This window comes from Coenobita brevimanus, chromosome 103 (assembly GCF_032717465.1).
Source record: "Coenobita brevimanus isolate Jiangsu-jjx chromosome 103, ASM3271746v2, whole genome shotgun sequence".
Classification (NCBI taxonomy): Eukaryota; Metazoa; Arthropoda; class Malacostraca; order Decapoda; family Coenobitidae; genus Coenobita; species Coenobita brevimanus.
Window position 1 is genome coordinate 30,042,309 of NC_137056.1, and position 24,533 is coordinate 30,066,841.

General features: G+C 41.8%; 1 protein-coding gene across 1 annotated transcript in view; it reads right to left on the reverse strand.

Annotated features, from left to right (window-relative positions):
• LOC145415661 (serine beta-lactamase-like protein LACTB, mitochondrial) overlaps positions 1–24,533 on the reverse strand; it is a 235,181-nt gene that overhangs the window by 208,633 nt on the left and 2,015 nt on the right. The window contains exon 2 of the mRNA XM_080284877.1: positions 12,923–13,011. Within this exon, the coding sequence (XP_080141003.1) occupies positions 12,923–12,996 (74 nt within the window). The 5' untranslated portion in view covers positions 12,997–13,011. The remainder of the gene's footprint in view (positions 1–12,922; positions 13,012–24,533) is intronic.

The following is a 24,533-nucleotide window of genomic DNA, read 5'->3' on the forward strand; positions in this document are numbered from 1 at the left end:
TTGTCTATCAGTACCACCACCCTTTAGCTACTTTTAGCACACTTGACCTTTGTACCACTGACCTCCGTTGTTGCCAAGTATCGCGTTTTTCCCGTCCCCCCCCCACCACGGCCCCTGCCAGCCTGGCTGTGATACATGGCAGCACTCTGAGTGCTCAGAACTGTAAATCTACGCTCTCCTCTCACAAGCAGTTTATGCTAATAGGAAACGCTTGTTTCCCCAGTTGTAACACTAGCTTTTTTTCTCACGGTTTGCCCCTGTTTAGCGTCAGTTTACCGCAGGTTTTCACAGTGACATTATGGCGAGTTCTAGCTCTTCCGAGTCAGTGCAAGCGGCCGACAGGAACGAGAATAAAGTGACGGGCGTAAGGCAGAATAAAAATCGCGCCGTGGTGATCTTTTGGGAAGTAACATGATTGAAAATAATGTAGTACAGTATACATGTTTTTAGCTGTGAAAATGGAAATGTTTGTTGAGTGACGGGAAGACCGCCGCCGCATTGCATGTCGGCCGTACGCTCCATTGATTTTAGCCTTATTTTCAGTGCTTATTGTACAAATACGGATTCCTAACTACCTTTACGTTGTAGTATAAAGTTTACTGTGACAGAATGAGGCTGTGGTAGAGGGGAAACCAGGTTGCTGGAGGTGTGAAAGTGAAGATTTGGTTACCCAACTTTGCAAGTCTCCACAAGTCCTTGGGTAGTCCACGAAGGCTCAACACCTGTCTCTGGAGAAAACTGAATGTAAGTACTATCTGCCATACCAAATATAATGTTCTAGGGTTAATCTCTGATTTTTGGCGAATATTTTCCTACAGGTACTCAGACCGCGATACAACCCCGCCACTCGGGGGGGAGTGACTGTACACGGCCGCGTTTAAGGGGTTAATTATTGCCACTTTCATGTATATATGATGTAGCTTGTATTATATACAAGAAATGTCACAATTCTTGTAATTGTAAAAATAATGTATGTGTGTCGAGCGCTAGTGAATTCCCAAAAGGAAGAACTGGCGCTTTTGAGAAACAAAAGGCCAGATTATTATTATTATTATTATTAATATCTCAAAGGGATAAACTGGTTTGGTACTTGAGAGACACAAGATAATAAAGATACCAGTACAGTTACTGATGTACAATGTAAAAACAATAAATAAAACACTGTCTTTTTGTGGGATTTTTCAAAAACAAATCATCATATTTCAACACCACAAAAATTACAGGACATGAAATGATCCAGTTACAATCAATCAGCTGGCTATACACATGCAAGTATGCACACAGAGGCTCATACACATTGCTCATCACCTACCTCTTTTCTCTCTCACTTCACTGCCATTACTCACTATGTACATTTTCTTTTTTCATCTAAGTTTTTTGTTGAAACAAATGATCATAAATCAACATGGCTAAAATTATGAGATGTGAAATGGTCTATTTACACTCAATCACCTACTCCCCCTCCCCGCCCTGCACACACAAAACACATCACTCATCTGCCTCTCATCTCTCTCACCTCATTAATACCACTCACTATGTACTTTTTCTTCTTTCAACTAAGCTTTTTGTGACTTTTTGCCACCAAGACAGTTTTTCACCTACCTCTAGGTGATAAGTCAGAGATACTGAATTCAGCTAAATCCACAGTTATGTCTGCTGATGTTACTTCACTAGATGACGGCAGTGCAAAATATTAATCACAGTCACGACCCAGTAGACAAATGTCTGGTATGTGATTAATTGCTAAAATGATCTATGAAAACTTATACCCAGATATCTGTTAACTATTTATCTATCTACCAATTGCCTGATGCCTTAATTCCGTAAGGGGTGGCCACAAACAAATCGCCTCCATGTCACCCTATCCCTCGCCATTTCACTGCCCTGCTCCCAGTTCACACCCTTTCCCTTATATACCTTTCCACTCCATCCCTTCATCTCATCTTTGGCCTCCCCCTCCCTCTCCCCTCCAAAAAAAATCACTCACATACACTCTCCTCATCAGTCTCTCACTCTCCATCCTCTCCACATGGCCAAACCACCTCAATGTGTTTCTCCTAATTCTTCCTATCACATCCACATCCATGCCACAAAGCTCCTTCACTTCTTCATTTGTCAGTCTGTCTTTCCATATGACTCCACATGGTCCCCTCAAAAAACTCATTTCCATTCTTCTCTATCTTGTCTTCTGTCCCTCCAACAGGTTCCATGCTTCACTTCCATAGGGTAGAGTTGTTATCACAATACTATCATGCAGTGACTTTTTCGCCTCCTTGCTGCTTTCAAGGAACCAGCAACCTTTCTTCCTCGCTGTACCATTTCAAGTACTTCACCCTCTAAAAATTCCATCCTTACTCATCACACTACCCAAGTACTTAAACACACTCACACTTCCCATTTCCTCCTCATCCAACCTCACTGTACATTCACTGACTTCATTTCTCTTGAAGACCATAACTTTACTCTTCCTTGCATTTACCTTTAGATTCCGTTTCATACACACTCCCCCAAACTCATCCGCCAAGCCATGCAGCTCCCCTTCACCTTCACTTAACAACACAGTATCATCTGCAAACAACAGTAGAGGGAGTTTCCAAACATTGTCCTCTCTCATTAGGGCACCTTCTACATCCACTGCCCTACCTTGTATCTTTTTTATAACCCCATTCATATACAGACTGAACAACCTTGCAGACATGACACATCCCTGTTTCAACTCAACCTTCAAATAGAAAAATTCACTCAGTTCACTATCCATACACGCTGCAGCCTTAGCACCCTCATACATACACTTCACAGCATTCAGCAACTTCCCATTTACTCCATATATTCTTAATACTTTCCACAATCCTTGTCTATTCACCTTTCATATGCTTTCTCCAAATCCATGAAGGCTACATACAACTTCTTTTCCTTCTCTAGAAAATTTTCCACTAAAGACCTAAAAATGAATATCTGATCTACACAACCTCTTCCTTTCCTAAAGAGGTTTTAACCTCCCTGTTTTTCTTCAACTAATTCCTCTGTCAATAAGAATCCTACCATACACTTTTCCTATTACACTTAGAAGACAAATGCTCCTATGATCACCACACACTTCTTTTCCCCCCTCTTTCTTTGTACAGGGGAAAAATTATACAGTACCTGACTTCTAATCTTCCAGGACTCTATCTTCCTCCTACACCAATCTGCACATCTTCCACATCCATTCTACTACTATCTCTCCCCCATGCTTCAGCATTTCATCACACACCATCAACTGCTGGGGCTTTCCCCATTTTAACTTTCTTCATTGCTTCCACAACTTTCATCCTACTGATCTCTTCCTCTCTTCTCACATTCCTCCGTCACCCAGCCATTCCCTAGCCACTTATACTCGCATTGCTTTCATTCTCTACGTTCAACAATCCCTGAAAGTGTTCTCTCCATCTGCTCACTTTTTCTCCCTTCTCCACTCCTAATCTACCATTTTTATCTTTCACTCCCTGACTAACTTCTTCAACACCCTGTCTGACTCTCTTTAACCCTTTCCAGAAAATTTTTTTACATTCTCTCCACTTCACACTCAAATTCCTTCAAAATTCCTCACCCACTCTCTCCTTACCCTTGCCAGGACTCTAAAATAGCACAAGACACTACATAATAGCTAGTAACGTCTATCTATCTATCTATTGCCAGACGCCTCAATCCCGTTCAGGGTGGCCACAAACAAATCGCCTCCACGTCACCCTGTCCCCCGCCATTTTACTGCCCTGCTCCCAACTCACACCCCCCTCTCTCATATACCTCTCCACCCCATCCCTCCATCTCATCCTCGGCCTCCCCCTCCCTCTTCCCCCCTCCACCTCATTCACATACACTCTCTTCGTCAGTCTTTCACCCTCCATCCTCTCACATTGCCAAACCACCTCCGTGTATTCCTCCTAACGCTTCCTATCACATCCACATCCACACCACAACACTCCTTTATATCCTCAATTGTCAGCCTGTCTCTCCATGTGACTCCACAGGCTCCTCTTAAATAACTCATTTCCACTGCTCTCACTCTTGGCTTGTGTCATTCCAGCAACGTCCAAGCTTCACTTCCATACGTAAGAGTTGGCATCACAATACTGTGATGTAGTAACTTTTTCACTTCCATGCTCACTTCCCTGTTTCTTATCACTGCTTTCAAAGAACCTGCAACCTTTCTTCCCTGCTGTACCCTTTCAAGCACTTCACCCTCCAAACCTCCATCCTTACTCATCACACTACCCAAGTACTTAAACGTACCCACATTTTCCAATTCCTTACCATCCAATCTCACTGTACATTCACTGACTTCACCTCTCTCAAAGACCATCACTTTACTCTCCCCTACATTCACCTTTAGATTCCGTTTCTTACACACTCTCCCAAACTCATCCACCAAGCCTTGCAGCTCTCCTTTGTCTTCACTCAACAACACAGTATCATCTGCAAACAACAGTACAGGGAGTTTCCAAACACTATCCTCTCTCACCAGGGCCACTCCAACATCCACTACCCTACCTTGTACATCTTTTATTACCCCATCCATGTACAGATTGAACATCCATGGAAACCTGACACATCCCTGTTTCAACCCAACCTTCAAAGAGAAAAATTCAGTCGGTTCACCATCCACATGCACTGCAGCCTTAGCACCATCATACATACTCTTCACAACATTCAACAACTTCCCATCTACTCCACGTATTCTTAATACTTTCCACAATCCTTGTCTATCCACCCTGTCATATGCTTTCTCTAAATCCATGAAAGCCGCATACAACTTCTTTCCCTTCTCTAGAAACTTTTCCACTAATGATCTAAGAATGAATATCTGATCTACACAACCTCTTCCCTTCCTAAAGCCTCCCTGTTCTCCAACTAATTCCTCTGTTCTTTTTCTAACTCTGTCAATAAGTATCCTACCATACACTTTTCCTATTATACTAAGAAGACAAATGCCCCTATGATTACCACACACTTCTTTTTCCCCCTTTTCCTTTGTACAAGGGAATAATTATACCTGACTTCCAATCCTCCAGGACTTTACCTTCCTCCCAGGCCAATCTGCACATTTTCCACATCCATTCTGCTACTATCTCTCCCCCATGCTTCCCGCTAGTAACGTATATATGTAATTTAGAGGTTAGATGAAAGTCATGCCTGGGCAAGAGGACTAGAGGAAATAACGTTCGCACATTCTGAATTAGGAATTTCAGAACACTGCAAAGTGTGACGCCTGATCAGAAAGTCCCCAGGCTCAGGAATTCCACACACTGAATTATGTCGCTGAATTATGGTAACAGTGTGTTCATTTGTAGGGATTTTGTGAAAGAAGAAAATGTTTGTTGTACTTGTCGTACATGACAAGAGAAAGATAAAGATGAGTCTGGGGTGTGATTGCAGTTTATTTTCATGAAAGGGAATATCTCAAGAGTAATACTGTACTAAGGTGAGTAATAGTGAGTCTCACAAGAATGTGCTGAGGTGAGAGCGGTTACTGGCTAACCCCACGTGTTCCTTCCTCCTCTCCTCACCATCTCTGTTCTCTCCTAAACCCTGTCTGCCCTGTCTCTCCAACTTCTCCTGTATATGACCAGTTGTGTCACGTGCAAGGGCACGAGTGTTTGAGACCTTCCCTAGCCTGGGGACTTCCCAATCAAGCATCACACTTTGCTGTGTTTTGAACTTCCTAACTCAGAATGAGCGAACATTATTTCCTCTAGCTCTCTCGCCCAGGCATGACTTTCATCTAACGTATATATTACATACAGTATATACATTACTAGCTATTATGTAGTGTGTTATGATATTTTAGAGTCCTGACTCTCTCACTCTTAACAATCTTTTCACCTCTCTGTTCCTCGCTGCATATAACTCTCTCTTCCATCTCTCAACTTCTTTCACACCCCTGTTTCTCATCCACTCACTATATGCTTTCTTCTTTTGTGCCACAGCCTGTCTCACCTCTTCATTCCATCATGCTGTTCCTTGCACACCCTTTCGTCTTCTCTTCACCCCACACACCACCTTACATGCTGCATAGACTTCCTCTGTGAATATAATGCACATACCTTCCACATCCCTCATCTGCTCCAATCCACAATTACCCAATCGCTCCTCCACTTCTCTCTTGTATTCTGCCTTTTTTCCATCCTCTTGTATCCTTTCCACCCTCCTTGTATGAACAACTTCCTCTTGTCCTTCCCTTCTTCTATTCCTGCATTTCATTTGAACCTTGATTCTCACCACCACCAAGTGGTGATCAGAAAGTCCACTCCCCCAACCTCTATATGCACTTTCATTCATTACGCTTTCTCATTCTGTCATTCACACACACATAATCAATCACTGCCTTCCATTCATTCAGTTCATCACCCACCCTTCTCATCATTCGCCATGTATACCTGTGGATCATTTCGTGTCTGAAGAGGGTACTGGCTATCACCAACCCCTTCCTGGCACAAATATTCACTAGAGCACTGCCATTCTCATCGACCTCTGCAGGCACACCCCATTCACCAACTACTTCATCCTCCTTCACATTCCTTACTTTTCCATTCATATCTCCAATCAAAAACACTCTCTCATTCCTTTCAAACTTTTCCAAGCACGCTTCCATGTTTGTCCAGAACTCATCTTTCACTCTGCTTGCACCACCTTGCATTGGCATATACAGGTACACACACACAATCACCCACAACTTTCAATCTTACCCACACAATCCTTTAGCCAAATGACCCATACTCACTTGTATTCTCCTTCCATCTCTTGCACACAACAATACATACAGTACTCTCATTTTTGCCCTCTCATTCTCACCCACTCCTGCACATATACCCCAACCATACTCCCATTCTCTCACACTCTCACCTCTCCATTCAGTTTCAGTTAATTCACATACATCCACTTTTGCACCCTCAAGCACCTGGACTATCTCTTTCTCTTTCACCTCATCATTTGCACCCCTTGCATTCCATGTTGCAATCCGTACCATGTACTTTGTTCAGTCCTTAGTCATCATCTGTTGGTCAGTCCTGGTCCGAGGCTTCTTGTTCGTATCTTTAGTTAATTGTTTTCTGTGAAGGGGCACTAACCCTCTGCCAACCCACTTGTTGTCATGTAGGGAACATGTGTTGGTTGGTTATAAGGTTACCAATCAGCGTTGTAAGTGATTTCCTGGTTTACAGGAAGTCATTTGGCTTGCCACTCAATGTAAAGCTACCCTAAAAACAGTACTGCTACACTAAGTGGATGGATTATGGGTGCCCCCACCTACCGTTAATAATAGCATAAACTGGTATACGATTTTCGTGATGGTAGCATATGATGATCCCGTGTGGACACATGACACTTGTGCAAACCGATAGAAATATGTTCGAGCCAAGATGGCCACCCTCTGTTTATATGAGCATCAAAACACCATCGCTATGCAGTGCAAGTGTGTGCTGAATAGTGTAGTGTGTGATAATAAGTGGAAAGAGAATTTTTTTGCCCGTGAAACAGTGAAACATCATTCTCCTGCCACCTCACTGCAATGCTCTCCTGTCGCCACGCACATTGCTCCCCAATTGCTACACCACTAAGGTCTCCCTTGGCCTCACTGTTTTGCTCTTCCCATCAGTCATCACCTCTTCCTGACGACCTGGAGCAATCGCCCAGATCTTCCGGTTGTCCCCCAGTCTTGGGAGAAGCCCTTGGTAATGACTCAGACTGGCCTACAGCATACTTCAAATGGGTGACAAAAATGTTTTTTGAGATTTTATGTTATGTGACCCTTGACCCCCAGCATGGGATGTCTCCAGTGAACCCATGTTAAATTGACATCAATTTACAATTCATCAATAGCAAACAGTTCATACTTGACGTAACCCAACTGTAAACATGAGTTGTGACTGTATATTTCTGAATTTCTCCTACTGTACATAATTACTATAATACATACTGTGCATCCAATATTAAATATCTACTTTTCAAACAATAAATATTTGCATGTAACATTGTATGGTCAGTTTAATGTCACTCTAAGTATGATGTACTGTACTTTCATAAACACTCAAACCCACATGATGATGATAAGGGATGGGAGAATGATGTGGTTTTCTTTTGCTACTGGGATGAAAGAGTGGCACTTATTTACCACTTGTACATATTAATTACCGATAACTATTTTTTATGCATAGTGGTGTTCCAAGAGGTTGTATGCTCACTACAATGAATGTCAGGTATGATCAGAAGGGGATAAAAATTTCTCAGTTTTTCAATACAGCCTGAGGGACTCTGTGAAAATTGGGGGATTTTACCACACCAAGCAGCCATATAACATGGGTTTCAGTGGTGCGATTTGTGAGTTTCAACCTGCGTGGTAAAATTCCCAGATATATTAGCTGCCCAAACTGAGGGTCTACTGTATATTGACAATATGTAAATTTTGGGTGGCTATAAATTATATTTAGGTTGGCTTTGGACTTAGGGTTAAGTAGAGTCCACCTTGAGACCCTATGCAATGCATCCTCAATGAACCCATTTTTCAATGTGTTTCCTTAATGTTTCAATTTTCAGCATTATAAACCCATCATTATGTGAGGGATACTTATACTGTATATGCATTCTTTGAACATATGTCTTCATATATCTCCAAACTAAATATCATACCCTCCAGAATACAAGCATTCTTCATGGTAAGTCAGGGATGTGATCCAAAATATCACAACTTTTTTCCATACAACTGGAATAGTACACTACTGTTTATTAGGGGAAACTGACAGATCAGCTGTACATGCAGCAATGGAGCTTTATCAGGTAATTTTTCTAAAATTTACTGTGGACTTAATAGCAAGAACAAACATTAAATAAGGCAACTTACAATGAGATTAATGTACTGCCATCTCCAGTTCCTCTTCTCACCAGAAATGATCTCACATTTGTACTCAACAGCATGCTGTCATGTTTACACAATATAGTTCCCACATCTATCTATCTATAGCCAGATGCCATAATCTCATAAGGGGTGGCCATTTGTCTCTGAGTTAATTGCTTTACAGGGAGGGGCACTCACCATCCACTCACTCAGTGCAGTGCTGCTCTTGGGTGTCTGCCCTTTCCTCTCCTCCCTCCATTCCTTCCTTCCACTTCTGTCTTTCTTTACTTCATTCTTTCCCTGTACTTCTGCCTATGGGTGACTTTACACTCCCTCTTTTATCTTTCTTTCCTTCATTTTTTCCTCTTCCTTCTGCCTATGGGTGACTCTACACTGAGTGACAAGCCGAATGGTTTCCTGTACACCAAGAAACCATTTACTATGCTGGGTGGTAAACATATAACCAAATTATGGCGCCTGGTGGTTTAGTGGGTAACTACGGCACTCCAGTCAGACTGAGCTGGTGAAGGTTTATATCCAAGGGATGGTTGGAGTTTACAGCTCATGTAATGCCACTCAGGGATGAGTGAGGCTGGTCACTCTCATCTTAAATGTCAGGACCAACTTGCCTAGCCCCATGCTTCTACGCTCCTCATGGGGCAACGTAGGATTGGATGCTGGATGGATGGATGACACTAACCTTCTGCCAACCCACTTCTTGACAAGGAAGGAATACTAATGGGTTGGTTATATGATTACCATCCAGCACTATAAATGAATTTCTGGCTTACAGGAAACTATTAAGCTTGTCACTCAATATCAAGTCACCTTAAAAGGAAATAAGATTAAAAAAAGTGACAGGAAAGATGAGCTCCCATATACAGCAATGTGTCTAAAAATCCCCCACTTTAAGCAACTTATCTCTTCTGTTCCACTATTCACTGTGCCTTTTCTCGGCCCTACATAATACAAAAAGTTCTCATTAGGTTTCAGGGATGTATTTCAAAATACTGTATTGTAGTTTTTTGTGTACTGTAACTGTTTCTGTGCAACTGTGAATACTCATATATCAGATTTAGAGGAACTGGGTAGCAACAGAACTGAACTGTTTAAAATTTACAGTGGACTTTTCAAAAAATTACACAAAAAAGGCAACTTATGATAAGGGCTTGCTGTACTGTACTGCATACCTATATTAAAATCTTAGTGTCATCATCTTTCCTTTCATACATTATCATTTTACTTTTCTTTTCCAATTTATCTCATTATACAAATCCACTTCAACTATCCAAATTTTATATCTCTGTCTTACTTTTTACCGGCCAAGCTGTAACATTTTCATACTGACAAATGAGAAATTTCTTTACCTTAAAACTTTTTCAGCTCTTAAGCCTGGTGTCTATTTAACCCCTTAAGGCCAACAGCTCTTATTATTCTATTTTTTATATCAGCAGAAGCTTTTAGTCACCTTGGGAGAGATTTTCTGAAATGAGTTAAATACAGTCCACACTGACTTTCCTGCTATATGAGATTCTTCTTATGTTTAACCCCTAAACCACGGGGTTGTTTTTGCCTGACCTGCGTCTCTCGCGGGCATATTCGAACTCCGACAGACTCTCTAAAAATATAGTATTTGCCAAAAATCAGTTATTAGTCCTAGAATATCATAATTATATATGCATATGGCACATACCTTCAGCTTTCTCCTGGGATGTTTGTTGAGCCTTCGTTGAGTACTGTAGGACTTGTGAAGACCTCTGAAGTTGGGTAACGAAGTCTCCACTTTACACTTCCCGACAACCCGTAATATGATTACCACAGCCTGATATTATCACTAGAAGCACTATTCTATGATTCTCAAATAGTTTGGAATCCATACTCCAAAAAAAAAATCAGTGTAAAAGCAATGAAAATTATGAGCGGGTATGACCTTCCCACTTGACATCGTTGGCCGCTGGTGTTCTGTCATTTATTATTCATAAAAACACTCACACTTTATATTTCTATTAATATAAAACACTTATATATAACTACAGTCTTTATCCATAAGTTTCCTTCAGTAACAGTAGCTTATTGTCACTGTAGGCATTCAATTTCTCTTTCAGTAAAATATGTAGCATTCATTTTCTCGTCCTGTATACTACCGTTGAGAGTGAATCCGTCACTTTCATTTTCACTTTCATAACCCATAGTATTCATACATGCTAGAGTGAAACTTTCACTTTCATTACTCCTAGTATATATACTCGTATTCTTATATTACTACTCATTTACATTTCTATTTACATTTTTTATTTTATTTACATTACAGTATTTACATTTCTATTTTACTTACACTGTGTTATGCATTGTCACTTGCGGTAACTTATAAAACTATTTTCCACTGTTCACTTATATTTACATTCATAGTTTTCACTTGCTGTTTACACATTATTTACACATTATTTACATTTCTACTTGCACTGTTTTACTCACCAGATAGATCGTAGTCAATGTCTATCATTTTCATTTACAAATTAGCCAGTTCACGTTCCACAGCAGTCACTTAGCCCTTTACCTGTTTCCACACGAAGTTTAGTAGGGGGTAGAGGTCACAGGGCCCTTTGCATGGGGCCAAAAAGCGGCAGAATTGGGCAGGCGCGAATCCGACGTGCTTTCACCTTGAAAGACGACAGTAAACTGAATACAGTGTGGTATGGCCTGCCTAGGGGGAGTGCAACGCTGCCAATGTCAGCGGGGTGAAAGCTGCTAATATATATATATATATATATATATATATATATATATATATATATGCTATGAAATGATTGGCAGGAAATCTAGACAATATATAATAAATTAGGTAGTTCCATGTGAATGTAAATATCACTTAGACTTCTCCCTTCGTTTCGTTTTCGTTTCGTTTCGTTTTTAAAGGCTCCAACATGCTTGCATGTGTCGGCCTTGGTCACCTAATGGTGGCTCTCCACGCTGCACGATCCATTGCAGCCTCCCTGTTCAGTCCCTTAACCCTAAGGTCACACTTAATGACCTCGTCCCATGTCTTTCTCGGTCTACCCCTCATAACCCCACCCCCAATATTAACACTTCTCACCTTCCTCACCCAATTATCATCCCCCATCCTCTCCACATGTCCAAACCACCTCAATCTACCTCTCCTCATCACAACACCAATACACTCCAGTCCCATCCTACCTCTCAACTCTTCCATTGTAAACCCAGCCCCTCCAGGCCTTGGACGCAGGGACACACTGCACATCCACCTAATCATTGTCATTTCTGTAGGTCTGAGCCGGCAAATGTCTTCCTCCTTCACTGCCCAGGTCTCACTGCCATACAGCATTACACTCCTAACACATGCTGCATACAAAGACCCCTTAGCACGTAGGGAAAGCCCTCTCAATGTCCTTTCTTATATATATTTTTATTATGAGAATAGATTATACGGCATATTTCAAGGGGAAATAAACATCGAAAATTAGTGAACGAGTGCACATGAGGTGTTGTCAGGTGATAATTAGCCAATTCCAGGTGTATGGCACTATCACTTACCTTATTTCTTTCTTGTATATATTATTTGGTATAAGAATAGGGCATAGGGCTTATTTCAATGGATGAAATCAGTGGAAAATCCAGGGAAGATTTACTTAGCGTAGCACGGCCGGGCAGGGGAGAGGAGAGGGTAATGGAGAGGAGGTAGGGAGGGAAGTCAAGAACGGGGAGAAATGGCTAAACTGTCAACAATGGATGGGAGTACAGATGAGATTAGGAGTGCTGACTAGTGTTGGACATTGGCAGTACTGATAGATGATACAAACCACCACTTGAAAGCACAGGCAAATTCAAAATAACATAGAATCACAAAAGTGATGCCCCGCGTTATGATCCCTTGCTCCCAAGCGTCACGAAAGTGACACCCCGCGGTTAAGGGGTTAATAAACAGTCTTGTAGTGGTCTACATAAAATGGAAAATATGTCAGCTTGAAGGGATTAAACTCTATGACACATATACAATATCAAGTGCTCAATTGTAGAATACAAAAAAATAGTTACCTGCTCCTTTTCAGCTGCCTCAGAAAGTGTCCACTGGACTGCAGCAGCTTTTGATTAGGAAACTTCCAAAGCATTGTGTTTGTCCTTCCCTGTACAAATTAAATATTCTGTTAGTGTCTCAACATAAATTGATAATGGACAGTATTGATAAGATGGACAGTACTGATTATTGTACTGAAGATTTTTACTGTTCAAAATTAATGTGCTACAGATGGGTGTTTGGATTTTAGGTAATGTATTTCAGTAGGGCATACATAACCCCTAAAGTACAGTAAAAGTCCAAAATTTCAGCATCCAATGCCCCGGCAAATCTGACATTTCGGCAGTATTGAGAAATAGTCCCATTTACGAAAATCTCCGATCGTTCGGCAGATTCTCCGATTTTTTTCGTCAGTCTTGAAATTCTCCATGAGGCTCGCCAGCTAGCTACCTGCCTTTACCCGCCTTAGTGAGTGAGATAGTGAAAGTGATGGAACGAGTCTACCACTGCCATGAAGCTCAGAGGCTAGCTCTTTCTCCTATAGCATAAAGAGAGGACAAACATGTAGTGAGTCTAGCATGGGAAAGAGAATCTGTTTCGCCATTCTTCCGAGTTGTTGCTGTGCTGCTGCCGACTTCTCTTGATTCTTCTGTGTGCTTTGTGAACTTCGTACCGAAATACCTCTGAAATTACTATTCGAGTGTGCTGTAAGCACCGTAACATCAGACAGGAGCTTTGTAACACCTGAGTGGACCAGCCGTGTGTTGTGAACAGTATAAACATCTTCTGCGTGCTTTGAAAATGGCCTCCACGTGTGGAAAGTTAACTGGTGTTAGCAAGAAGTGTACACATAAGATGTTGACTATTGTACATATGTACATATTGTACATATTGTACATACGTAAATAAGGAACCTACAGTACTATAAGTTTAGGTAAGTGCATGTGAACTTGTAGGCCTACTGTACCATTACATTTATATACAGTATGTTCACTAATTTCTTTATTTTTCATATTCATGTATAGTACTGTATTCATTACAGTATTGTACGGTATCAAACAGTATACAGTACTCTCTCCAAACACATTTGTAATGATATGAGTAATGATGATAGTGTTCACCGAAACATATAAGGTACTGAGTGGGTAGGGTTTTCGATAATTCGGCAATTTTGCTATTTCGGCACTTGCCTGGTCCCATAGATGCTGAAATATTGGACTTCTACTGTACTATGACTTATGATCATTAGTTTGCAAGTTTGCCACGTAGAGTCCTGTGACTGATGATTGTAGGTCTGTCAGAAACTGCTGAGCACTAGGCCAGCCCCTTTTATGACATAAATGGTTCGTACCCAATCAGAATTAGATGAGATGGTAGGAAGGATGATCCCGCCCCCTCACAAGGTCTGTGGGGGACCCCCCCCCCTCCAGCTGCTTCTCCACCTATCTCTGGCTGATTGGATACAGCCTGCTCTGTCCCCTCCCACATGAATTACTCACCAATATCACATCTAATTCATATCTAATTCATATGGAGGGGTATCTCATGTCCTCTCACCCCCTCCTCCTCCATCTTCCTCCACCCTCCCTTTATACTGAATGACGTGGCAGTTTCCCGGCTATGATTGCTTTGCGTGTGTGTCCTCCCACCATAATACCCCCCAAACCACCTCCCCTGCATTATGGGTGTCTCATTCCCCCTCACCCCCACCGAAGATCCCCTACCCCGCCTCCACCTTCCTCCCTCCCTATCCTTTGTCCTGAATATGATGTGGTAATTACCCTGCCATGATCGGCCTGTGTCTGTTTACTCTCACCATTTTTTTTTTTTTTTACTTTTTTTTTTTTACTCTCATGCTGACTCCTGCATCTAGTTTCATCAACAGAAACATATTTTACATTGACTTCATTGATTTTGTTAATTTCTTTCTAGCAAAAATTAGATTTTTGCCAAATGTTTCTTGGGATACATGGCGTCTGGCAATGGATGGATGGATTTTTCCCTTTATTCTCATGCTGGCTCCTACACCTAGTTTCATCAACAGAAGCATATTTTGCACTGATTTCATATTTTATTAAGGTTCTCTAATGAAAATCAGGTTTCTGCCAATATTTTCCTGTTTTCTTTCTTACCACAAGGGGGTACTTTTATAATCTTTGATGGGCAGTTTTGCGGTAACCATTAGGACTAGGGGACAGAGACTGGCATTTCCAGAATTGTAAATTCAAGTTCTTACAATCCGTAAGAAAAAATTTACCTTGGTAAAAGTTGAAATACTGACCCAAAATTGCAGCTAGGGTGGAACATAGCTTCTGAAAAATGCAGTCTTTAGGAGTTAAGAAACTGGCCAGAATGTTCAGTGTTCCAATTACAGTAAATTCTCAATTATCCGCCGTCGCAATACCTGGCTCAATGCTATATCTGACGCAGTTATCTTGGCTCTATTAAAGCGATGTCTGGCTAATTTATGCAACATCCAGCGCTGAAATAGGACGTAACCAGCACTCCAATGCAATATCCAGCGTTGAGGCATCTCAGCCAGTTCATAAGCAGTAGTCAACTGATGCCAGGGGAAATCCTGAAACTTGGGACCCAATGAACGTGCCCACTTTGCACCAGCCAATCAGAATCTGCCGCAGGCACGGCTCATTTGGCGCACTGAGCATACCACAGAGCTCTCATTCTCACCCACGGATGTCATCCAGTCAAGACATGCCTGTGTGCTTCACTCTTCTAACCATGCGGTCACAAAACCCCGGTGCTTCGACCAACACTGTGACATCCTACATTCAAGGTAGTGTACTATATTGTATTGCAAAACTAATGGCCTGTCAGTGATCATGTCTTACTGCTCTACTGTTATTGTAAAATTATTCTGTGTACTGTACTGTTTCTGAGTGTAAGTGCTACCCCAAGTGCTGTTTCTCCTACCTCCCAGTGCTGTTTCTTCTTCCCCCCAGTGCTGTTTCTCCTGCTTCCCAGTGCTGTTTCTCCTACCTCCCAATGTTGTTTCTCCTGAGGTGCTTTATCTGTGACATCAAAGTGCTCGTTACTAGTTGTGCGTGATGGCTGAGTTTGTGGCTTTTGTGGTGCCCTGGTTGATGCAAGTCCTGCTGGCCTTGTGTTTTGTCCTGGCTCTTGTCTCCATGGCTCCTCTATCAACTGCTATGAGGCATCATATTGTTTTCTCCATGGAGATGATGGAGATAATCGAGATGGTGGAAGACTGGACCATTGCAAGGCTAATGGAGCATTACAACATGCCCTGGACCACATTGCAGGATTTGCAGAAGACCAAGTACTCCATCAAGATGTTCTTCCAGGGTCAAAATGGTGCGACTGTATGACAGAACGAACGCAAGATGATGGCCAAGCCACACTTTGGTGAAATCAACCAGGCCACCTGACGTGGTTTCGACAACAGCATGGCAGTGGTGTGATTGTGCATCCCATCGAGCTGAAGGCTGCAACCACCAAGTCTGCTGAGCAACTGGGGATCGTGAACTTCAAGGAGTCTGAAGGTTGGCTGACACAGCTGAAACTTCGACAAGGGCTGTCCAACAAGATGACCTATGGTGAAGTGTTGGATGCAGACACAGAAGGAATTGATGAGTTTCCCACCAAGCTTAAAAACCTGATTGAAAAAGCAGGGTTATATCTCAATCAGGTTTATAATGCTGATGAAACTGGTCTGTTCTTCAGGTCAGTGCCAACTAATACCTTAGCTGAGAAGGAGAAGTCAATACCTCGTAATAAGGGAGGCAAACATTGGGGGCCTTTTGCATTGTGCCAATGCAAAAAGCTCCCATTGTCTGAAACCTGTGTAGTGAGGCATGCCAAACAGCCACGTTGTCTCCAAGGGTTAATGTATCATCTTCCAGTGATTTATTTCTGCTCACTGAAGGCTTGGTTTACAGCCAAGGTCTTCAAAGACTGGTTCTACAGATGTGCTCTGAGGGAGATTATCTGTTATAAACAGAGTCTTGGCCTTGCCCGCGACCAAGTGAACGCTCTGCTACTCCTCGACAACACTCCTGCTCATTCTGAGATGGAGTTGGTTGGAAATGGAGGTTGTATTAGGGTCAGGTTCTTGCCCCCTAATTCAACTTCAGTCTTGCAACCTGTGGACCAGGGTATCATCGCGACAACAAAGCAGCTGTACTGGAAGAGGTTTATGGAAGATGAGATGGTTGTGCTCAAGGAGGAGGAGGAGGCAGCCCAATGTGAACAGTAAAGGGGAGAGGACCCTGGCCAACCTCAAGCAGTAATCCCTCAAGTCTACAGTCTGCAACTGGGCGCAGGCAGTGTTGAAACAAGCTCTTCAAGGGTGAAGAGGCCATTGCTGATACATCCAGCTTTGAAGCTCAGGACTTCGTCTGGCGTATGGCAGCAGCAGGAGAACAGGTAACAGAGAACACGATCTACAATTGGCTGGAAGTGGACGAGGGTGATCCCGGGTACCAGACTCTGTCTAACAGGGAAACTGTGGAGTCCGTGACTGCAGGGGACACCGAGCATGAAGTGGAGGAGGAAGAGGATGATAATGATGATGATGATGATGAAGTGGCAGAAATCCCAAGGCTCCAGCAAGTTCATGATGCAGTGGACATCCTTCTCGACTACTGTGAGCATCCTAATCGGCAATCCACCTTTGCAGAAGGCATGGCCACTTACCTGTGACAGGGCCGTGAGTATGTGATAAAGCTGCAGTCAAAAAGGATCCTCAGGCGGTCCTCCATCATGTCCATTTTCTGTCCCGTGACACCTACCACTCCATGACCACAGCCCTTGACCACATCGCGTCATCCTCTGTCACCTAAGCCGTCAACCTCCTCATTCTGGCCTCTGTCACCTCAACCCTCTACTTCCTCACACTCGCATCATTTACCCCAGCCAGGCACCACCACGGCCGCTTATTCATCACCTCAGCCAGGCACCTTGGCCATGGCACTGCCACCAGCCCCACTGCCTGTGGTGTCCGCACCTGAGGTCTCCCCTTAGTCAGAGGCCTCACTGATGTTTCATATGACTCCCTCTGCCACTCCATCTCCACTACCTTCTCTAGCAACGTTGGCACAAATCGAGCCTAAAGTGGTGGAGCTGGAGTAATCTTTTGGGAAGACATTCATCGCTAGACCACATGGGATTATGTGTATGTATTATACTGTACAGTACACCACAGCATTGTACTGCCTGGTGTACAACTCTACCCTCCACTGATGCCAACACTTGGTGAGTACATACAATAGTACACTAAGTACAGTACTGTATTACAGTACTCTATCATTACTGTACTGTTTTTATTTGATTAGGTTTCATATTTCACCCATGGTAAAGTTTCTAGGATAGAGGGTCGAGACGGATAGAATCACAATATCCGGCTAAAAGCCGAATGTTGCACAGGATATGCTATCTATCTATTTATTGCCAGACGCCATAATCCCGTAAGGGGTGGCCATTTGACCTTGAGTTATATGTTTTACGGGGAGGGGCACTAACCCTCCACCAACCCACTTGTTGACACGTAGGGAGCATGGTTTGATTATATGGTTACCACCCAGCATTGTAAATGGTTTCTTGGCTTACAGGAAACCATTTGGCTTGTCACGCAATGTAAAGCCACCTGTAAAGGAAAGAAAAGCAATAAGACGTGACAGGGAAGATGAGAGAAATAGGAAGAGACGGGGGCAGGCACAGAAAAAGAATGATAAAGGCTAAGGAAGAAGTAGGCAGCACTACATCAAGTGAGTGGATGATGGTTGCCACCAGATATGCAATAGCTGGTATTTCATGTTACTTGGCAAAGTGCTTGGCTGAATTACAACAGATAATTGAGAGTTTACTGTACTAAAGCTGACTCTTATTTCCAATTTTCCACTTAACCGATCTCTGTTTCCAAAAGTTGAAAAGAGATTCATGTTTCTTATTTTCTGACTTTCATTCGTATATTCATTGTTGGCCAATCATCGTATATATATATTTTTTTTTAATTAACCACATTCTCCATGGTGTTCAGTGCCAATGTATGTACTGTACTGCTGCAGCTAGTATGGACAAACACTTGACAAAGGAAACACCAATCTGTCATCATACATGTTCAAAGCAGTGTTTACTGGTCTTGATAGGCAACAAATCCACCAGGCCAATGAAAACAATTTTCTGCCATTAGAGGATGGACCTGCCCCCACCCAGTACATTGTGTGTAGGCATTGGTGTAGAATGCTTTTGGAATGCACTGTGAGAAAAGCATGTGGAAACTGTTAGAGTGGTTGTTTGTGAATGAGAAAGTTAGTAGAATGGGCCTTTGGTTAACATATCTTTTGTTTCTTAAGTTACTTTTTTTTTAGCACAGGATGTGATATTGTGTCTATCCTTCCATAAATGAATTAAAAACCAGCTATAGTGCAGGACAGGTACATCAATCCCTGCTACAGCCAAGCATTATGTCACTTTAATTAGAAGCTACCATACTACTGTACCATTATTTTCCATTTATGTGTTGTACGCAATAGCTATGCTGATATTACAAAATACTATACTATTACTAGTTTTGTTTAATTTTTAAAGGATCCAACATGCTTGCATGTGTCAGCCCTGGTCACCAAATGGCAGCTGTCCATACTGCTTGATCTCTGGCAGCTTTGCTATTCTGTCCCTTATCCCTGATGTCGCACTTAGTGACCTCATCCCAGGGGACTGAATAGGGAAACTGCCAGTCTATTCAGTCCCTTATCCCTGAGGTCACATTCAATGACCTGGGACAAGGTTACTGAGTGTGACCCTACACAATCTATCTATCTACCTATTGCCAAACGCCTCATTCCTGTAAGGGGTGGCCACAAACAAATCGCCTTCATGTTGCCATGTCCCCTGCCATTTCACTGCCCTGCTCCCAGCTAACACACCTTTGTCTTATATACTTTTCCGCTCCATCTCATCCTTGGCCTCCCCCTCCCCCCCATACCTAACTTACATACACTCTCCTCGTCAGAGTCTCACTCTCCATCCTCTCCACATGGCCAAACCTCCTCAATGTGTTTCTCCCACATCCACACCACAATGCTCCTCCACTTCCTCATTTGTCAGTCTGTCTCTCCACAGAACCCCACATTCTCCTCTCAAAATTACTCATTTCCACTGCCCTCACTCTTGACTTGTGTCCTTCCAACAAGGTCCAAGCTTCACTTCCATATGTTAGAAAAGGTATCAATACTGTCATGTAGTAACTTTTTCACATCCATGCTCACTTCTCTGTTTCTTATCACTGCTTTCAAGGAACCAGCAACCTTTCTTCCTTGTTGTACCCTTTCAAGCACTTCACCCTCTAAACTTCAATCCTTATTCATCACACTACCCAAGTACTTAAATGCACTCACATTATCCATTTCCTCCTTATCCAACCTCACTGTACATTCCCTGACTTCATTTCTCTTGACAGACCATAACTTTACTCTTCCCTACATTCACCTTTAGATTCCATTTCTTAAACACTCCCTCGAACTCATCCACCAAGCCTTGCAGCTCACCTTCATCTTCACTTAACACAGTATCATCTGCAAACAACAGTACGGGGAGTTTCCAAACACTGTTCCCTCTCACTAGGGCACTCCAACATCCACTGCCCTACCTTGTATCTCTTTTATAACCCCATCCATATACATATTGAACAACCATGGAGACATGACACATTAATGTTTCAATCCAACCTTCAAAAAGAAAATTTCACTCAGTTCACTATCCACACGCACTACAGTCTTAGCACCCTCATACATACTCTTCACAGCATCCACCCTGTCAGATGCTTTCTCCAAATCCATGAAGGCCGCACAAATTCTTTCCCTTCTCTAGAAACTTATTCACTAGAGATCTAAGAATGAATATCTGATCTACACAACCTTTTTCATTCCTAAAACCTCCCTGTTCTTCTCCAACTAATTCCTCCGTTATTTCCCTAACTCTGTCAATAAGTATCCTACTATATACTTTTTCTATTACACTTAGAAAACAAATGCCCCTCTGATTACCACATACAGTACTTCTTTTTCCCCTTTTCCTTTGTACACGGGAATAATTATAAGTGAACTCGAAAAGAAAGTAGAGAATCTAGTGATAAAGGATGTGTCAGTAAATACGGAAACCACCATACAGAGTCTGATCCAGTCCAATGAAACAGCCAATGAAGAGATTAGGAATTTGAAGCGGGAAAATGTTGAACTGAGGAGGAAACCAGAAGACAGTACTAATAAAACGGAGAAGGTGAGTAATGTATTAGAAGAACATAAGGCAAAGTGGGCACACGTAGAAGAAGAACAGAAAGAAATGGTCAGCTTAAGAGAGATCATCCAGGAAGAAAGGGAAATGAACAAGAAAGAAATGGAAGAAAATGTAGTGAAAATACTGAAGAAAAAAGAGAAAATAGTGAGAGAAACTGAAGAAAGTAACAGATGTGTGGTAGTATTTGGAAACAGGGAAGAGGAAGAAAAGGTTAGGTTCGTAAGACTCGAGAGAGACACGAACATGGTGAGAGGAATATTAGGCAAGATTGGCCCCGAAGGAGACAAGTGGGTAAAAGAAATTGAGGAAGTAAGGAGGACAGGGCCTTACAAGAAAGGGGAAACAAGACCAATGAGAGTCAAGTTTACATCAGAAAGTGTAATAAATGAGATACTTAAAGTGACCTGGAAATTAAGCAAAGAGGCAGGGATGGAAAATATTATAATAAGAAAAGATCTGAATGAAGAAGAAAGAGAAGTTTTAAAATCATTAAAGGAAGAAGTAAAGGAAAAAAATGATAAGAGGACAGAGGAAGAATGTTATACTTTTTTTTGGAGAGTATTGGATATGAAAGTAAGGAAATGGTATTTAAGGAAATAGAAGTGAAGGAAACTAAGGGGGATGGTTGTGAAAGATCAGAAGTTGAGGAAGTGGTACGGACAGAGAGTAAGAGAGAAGAGGGTATTAAAAACGTCAAAAATAATTTGAAGGTGATATATACTAATGTTGATGGTTTCATATCGACAAGGATCGAAATTAATGATTTCTTGAGAGAACATGAACCTGATGTCATGTGCTTTGTAGAGACCAAATTAAGAGAAGATATTGATGTTCATTTGGGAGATGGTAAATACAAACTGTGGAGAAAAGACAGAAAAGAAAAAAAGGGAGGAGGAGTGATGATAGCAGTGAAGAACAACATAAATGTAGATACAGTACTGTGGAAATGGGAGAAGGCAGGGCTGAAGTGATATATATGAAATTAGAAACTGGAGAGAATGTTAAGAGAGATATGGCGGTAGTGTATGTTCCCCCAAAGACGAGAGCATGGAAGGATGACGAATACCATGAGATGTTGTCAGATATGACTAGCTACTTGCAAAAAATAATTGAGAAAAGCAATAATATAATTTTGGAGGGTGACTTTAATTGTAAAGAGGTGAACTGGGAGGAATGGTACTCGGGAGGCAGCGAGGATTCGTGGGGCACTATGTTATTAAATATAATAATGAATTAAGCAACGTTGGGTCTGGTTAGTACTTGGATGGGTGACCGCCTGGGAACACCAGATGCTGTTGGCATCCCTACGTCAAGTGGGGTTGGTGGAGGATTAGTGCCCCTCCCTGTAAAACAATTAACTCTAAGCCCTTGGCCACCCTGTCTGGGATACATGGCGTCTGGCAATGAATGAATGAAAAAATAATGTGATGACGCAATGGGTCAAAGAAGAGACACGGTTTCGAGGTGAGGACACACCAGCAAGGTTAGATTTACTGTTCACCAAAGAACCCGATGTAATAGAATCATTGGAATATCTCTGTCCTTTGGGAAAAAGTGATCACGTGGTCATTGAGTTCCAGATGTTGATAGGAAACGTCGAGCCAAGAGACGAGCTTCATAGACAGGGAAGATACAACTTTGGGAAAGCAAATTTTACAGGATTGAGAAACTTTTTTGAAAATGTGGATTGGAGAAAATTCAGAGAAACAAGAGAGATACAGAGGAAGTGGGATATCTTTCTAGACCTCTATAATCTGGGAGTGGAAAAATTTGTACCAAGAGTAAGAGGGAAAGAAAACAGGAAAAAGGAGTGGTTTAATAGAAGGTGTATGATAGCAAAAAAAGAGAGAGATAAGGTGTGGAACAATTGGAGAAAGAGAGGTAACGACAGAACAAAGGAAGAATATAAAAGAACAAGAAATGAATACACAAGAATACGTAGAGAAGATGAAAGGAATTTTGAAAAAGGTATAATTGACAAATGCAAGGATGAACCCAAACTGTTTTATAGATTTGTTAATGGCAAACTGAAACAAAAGGAAGGAATTACCAAGCTGAAAGTAGAAGGAGAGGTCTTTAAGGATGCGGCAATGCAAGCAGAAATAATGAACAAACGTTTCCAGTCAGTTTTCACTAAAGAAAAGGAGCTTGTGGAAGGGGAGGGAGTGATTAGAAATGTTCCGGTGATGAAAGATATAAAAGTGGAGGTACAGGAAGTGTATAAATTACTGGAAACTCAAGATGTAAGGAAAGCCCCAGGACCTGATGGAATTTCTAATTGGGTACTGAAGGAATGCAGAGAACAACTGGCGGATAATATTCACAGCTTAATTGTATGCTCACTGGAAGAGGGGAAAGTGCCAAAAGAATGGAAGAGGGCAAATGTAGTACCAATTTACAAGGGAGGAAACAGGGAAGAACCCCTGAATTATAGACCAGTGTCTCTAACCAGCATGGTCGCAAAATTGTGTGAGAGAATCCTGAAAGACAGATGGATAAAATATCTGGAAGAGATGAATATTTTGGCTGAATGTCAGTTTGGATTCAGAAGTGGAAGGTCATGTGTTTCCAACTTGTTGAGCTTTTACTCAAGAGCGATTGATGTGGTACAGAAGAGAGATGGTTGGGTGGATTGTGTGTACTTAGACTTAGAGAAGGCCTTTGACAAGGTACCTCATAAGAGACTAATGTGGAAACTAGAATATATAGGAGGACTAAAGGGGAAACTTCTGGAATGGATGAGAGACTTTTTGAGAGACAGACAAATGAGGACAGTAATAAAGGAAAAGATGTCTGGATGGAGGGAAGTAACAAGTGGAGTCCCTCAAGGCTCAGTGTTGGTGCCAGTAATGTTCCTGATTTACGTAAATGATATGGTAGATGGAGTGAATAGTTATGCAAGTCTGTTTGCTGATGATGTAAAGATCTTGAGGAAGACAGAGGTTGAGGAGGATTGTAAAATACTGCAGGAGGATTTGGATAAGATACACAATTGGAGCCGGACGTGGGAAATGAAATTTAATGTAAAGAAATATAAAATATTGGAAATGGGTAAAAGTACCAGGAGACCATCACTGAATTATTTTTTGGGTAATGAATTAATCACAAAAAGGAGAGAAGAGAAAGATTTGGGAGTGCCAGTCCAAGATAGTTTGTCACCAGAAAAGCACATTAACAAGGTAGTTGGAGAGACATAAACTCTTGACTAATATAATTGTAGCATTTCATTATATTGATGAGGAAATGATGAAAAAATTGATAGTGGCCATGATCCGCCCCAGGTTAGAATATGCAGCGGTAGTGTGGTCCCCACACAAAAAGAAAGATATAAACAAGATTGAGAGAATACAAAGAACA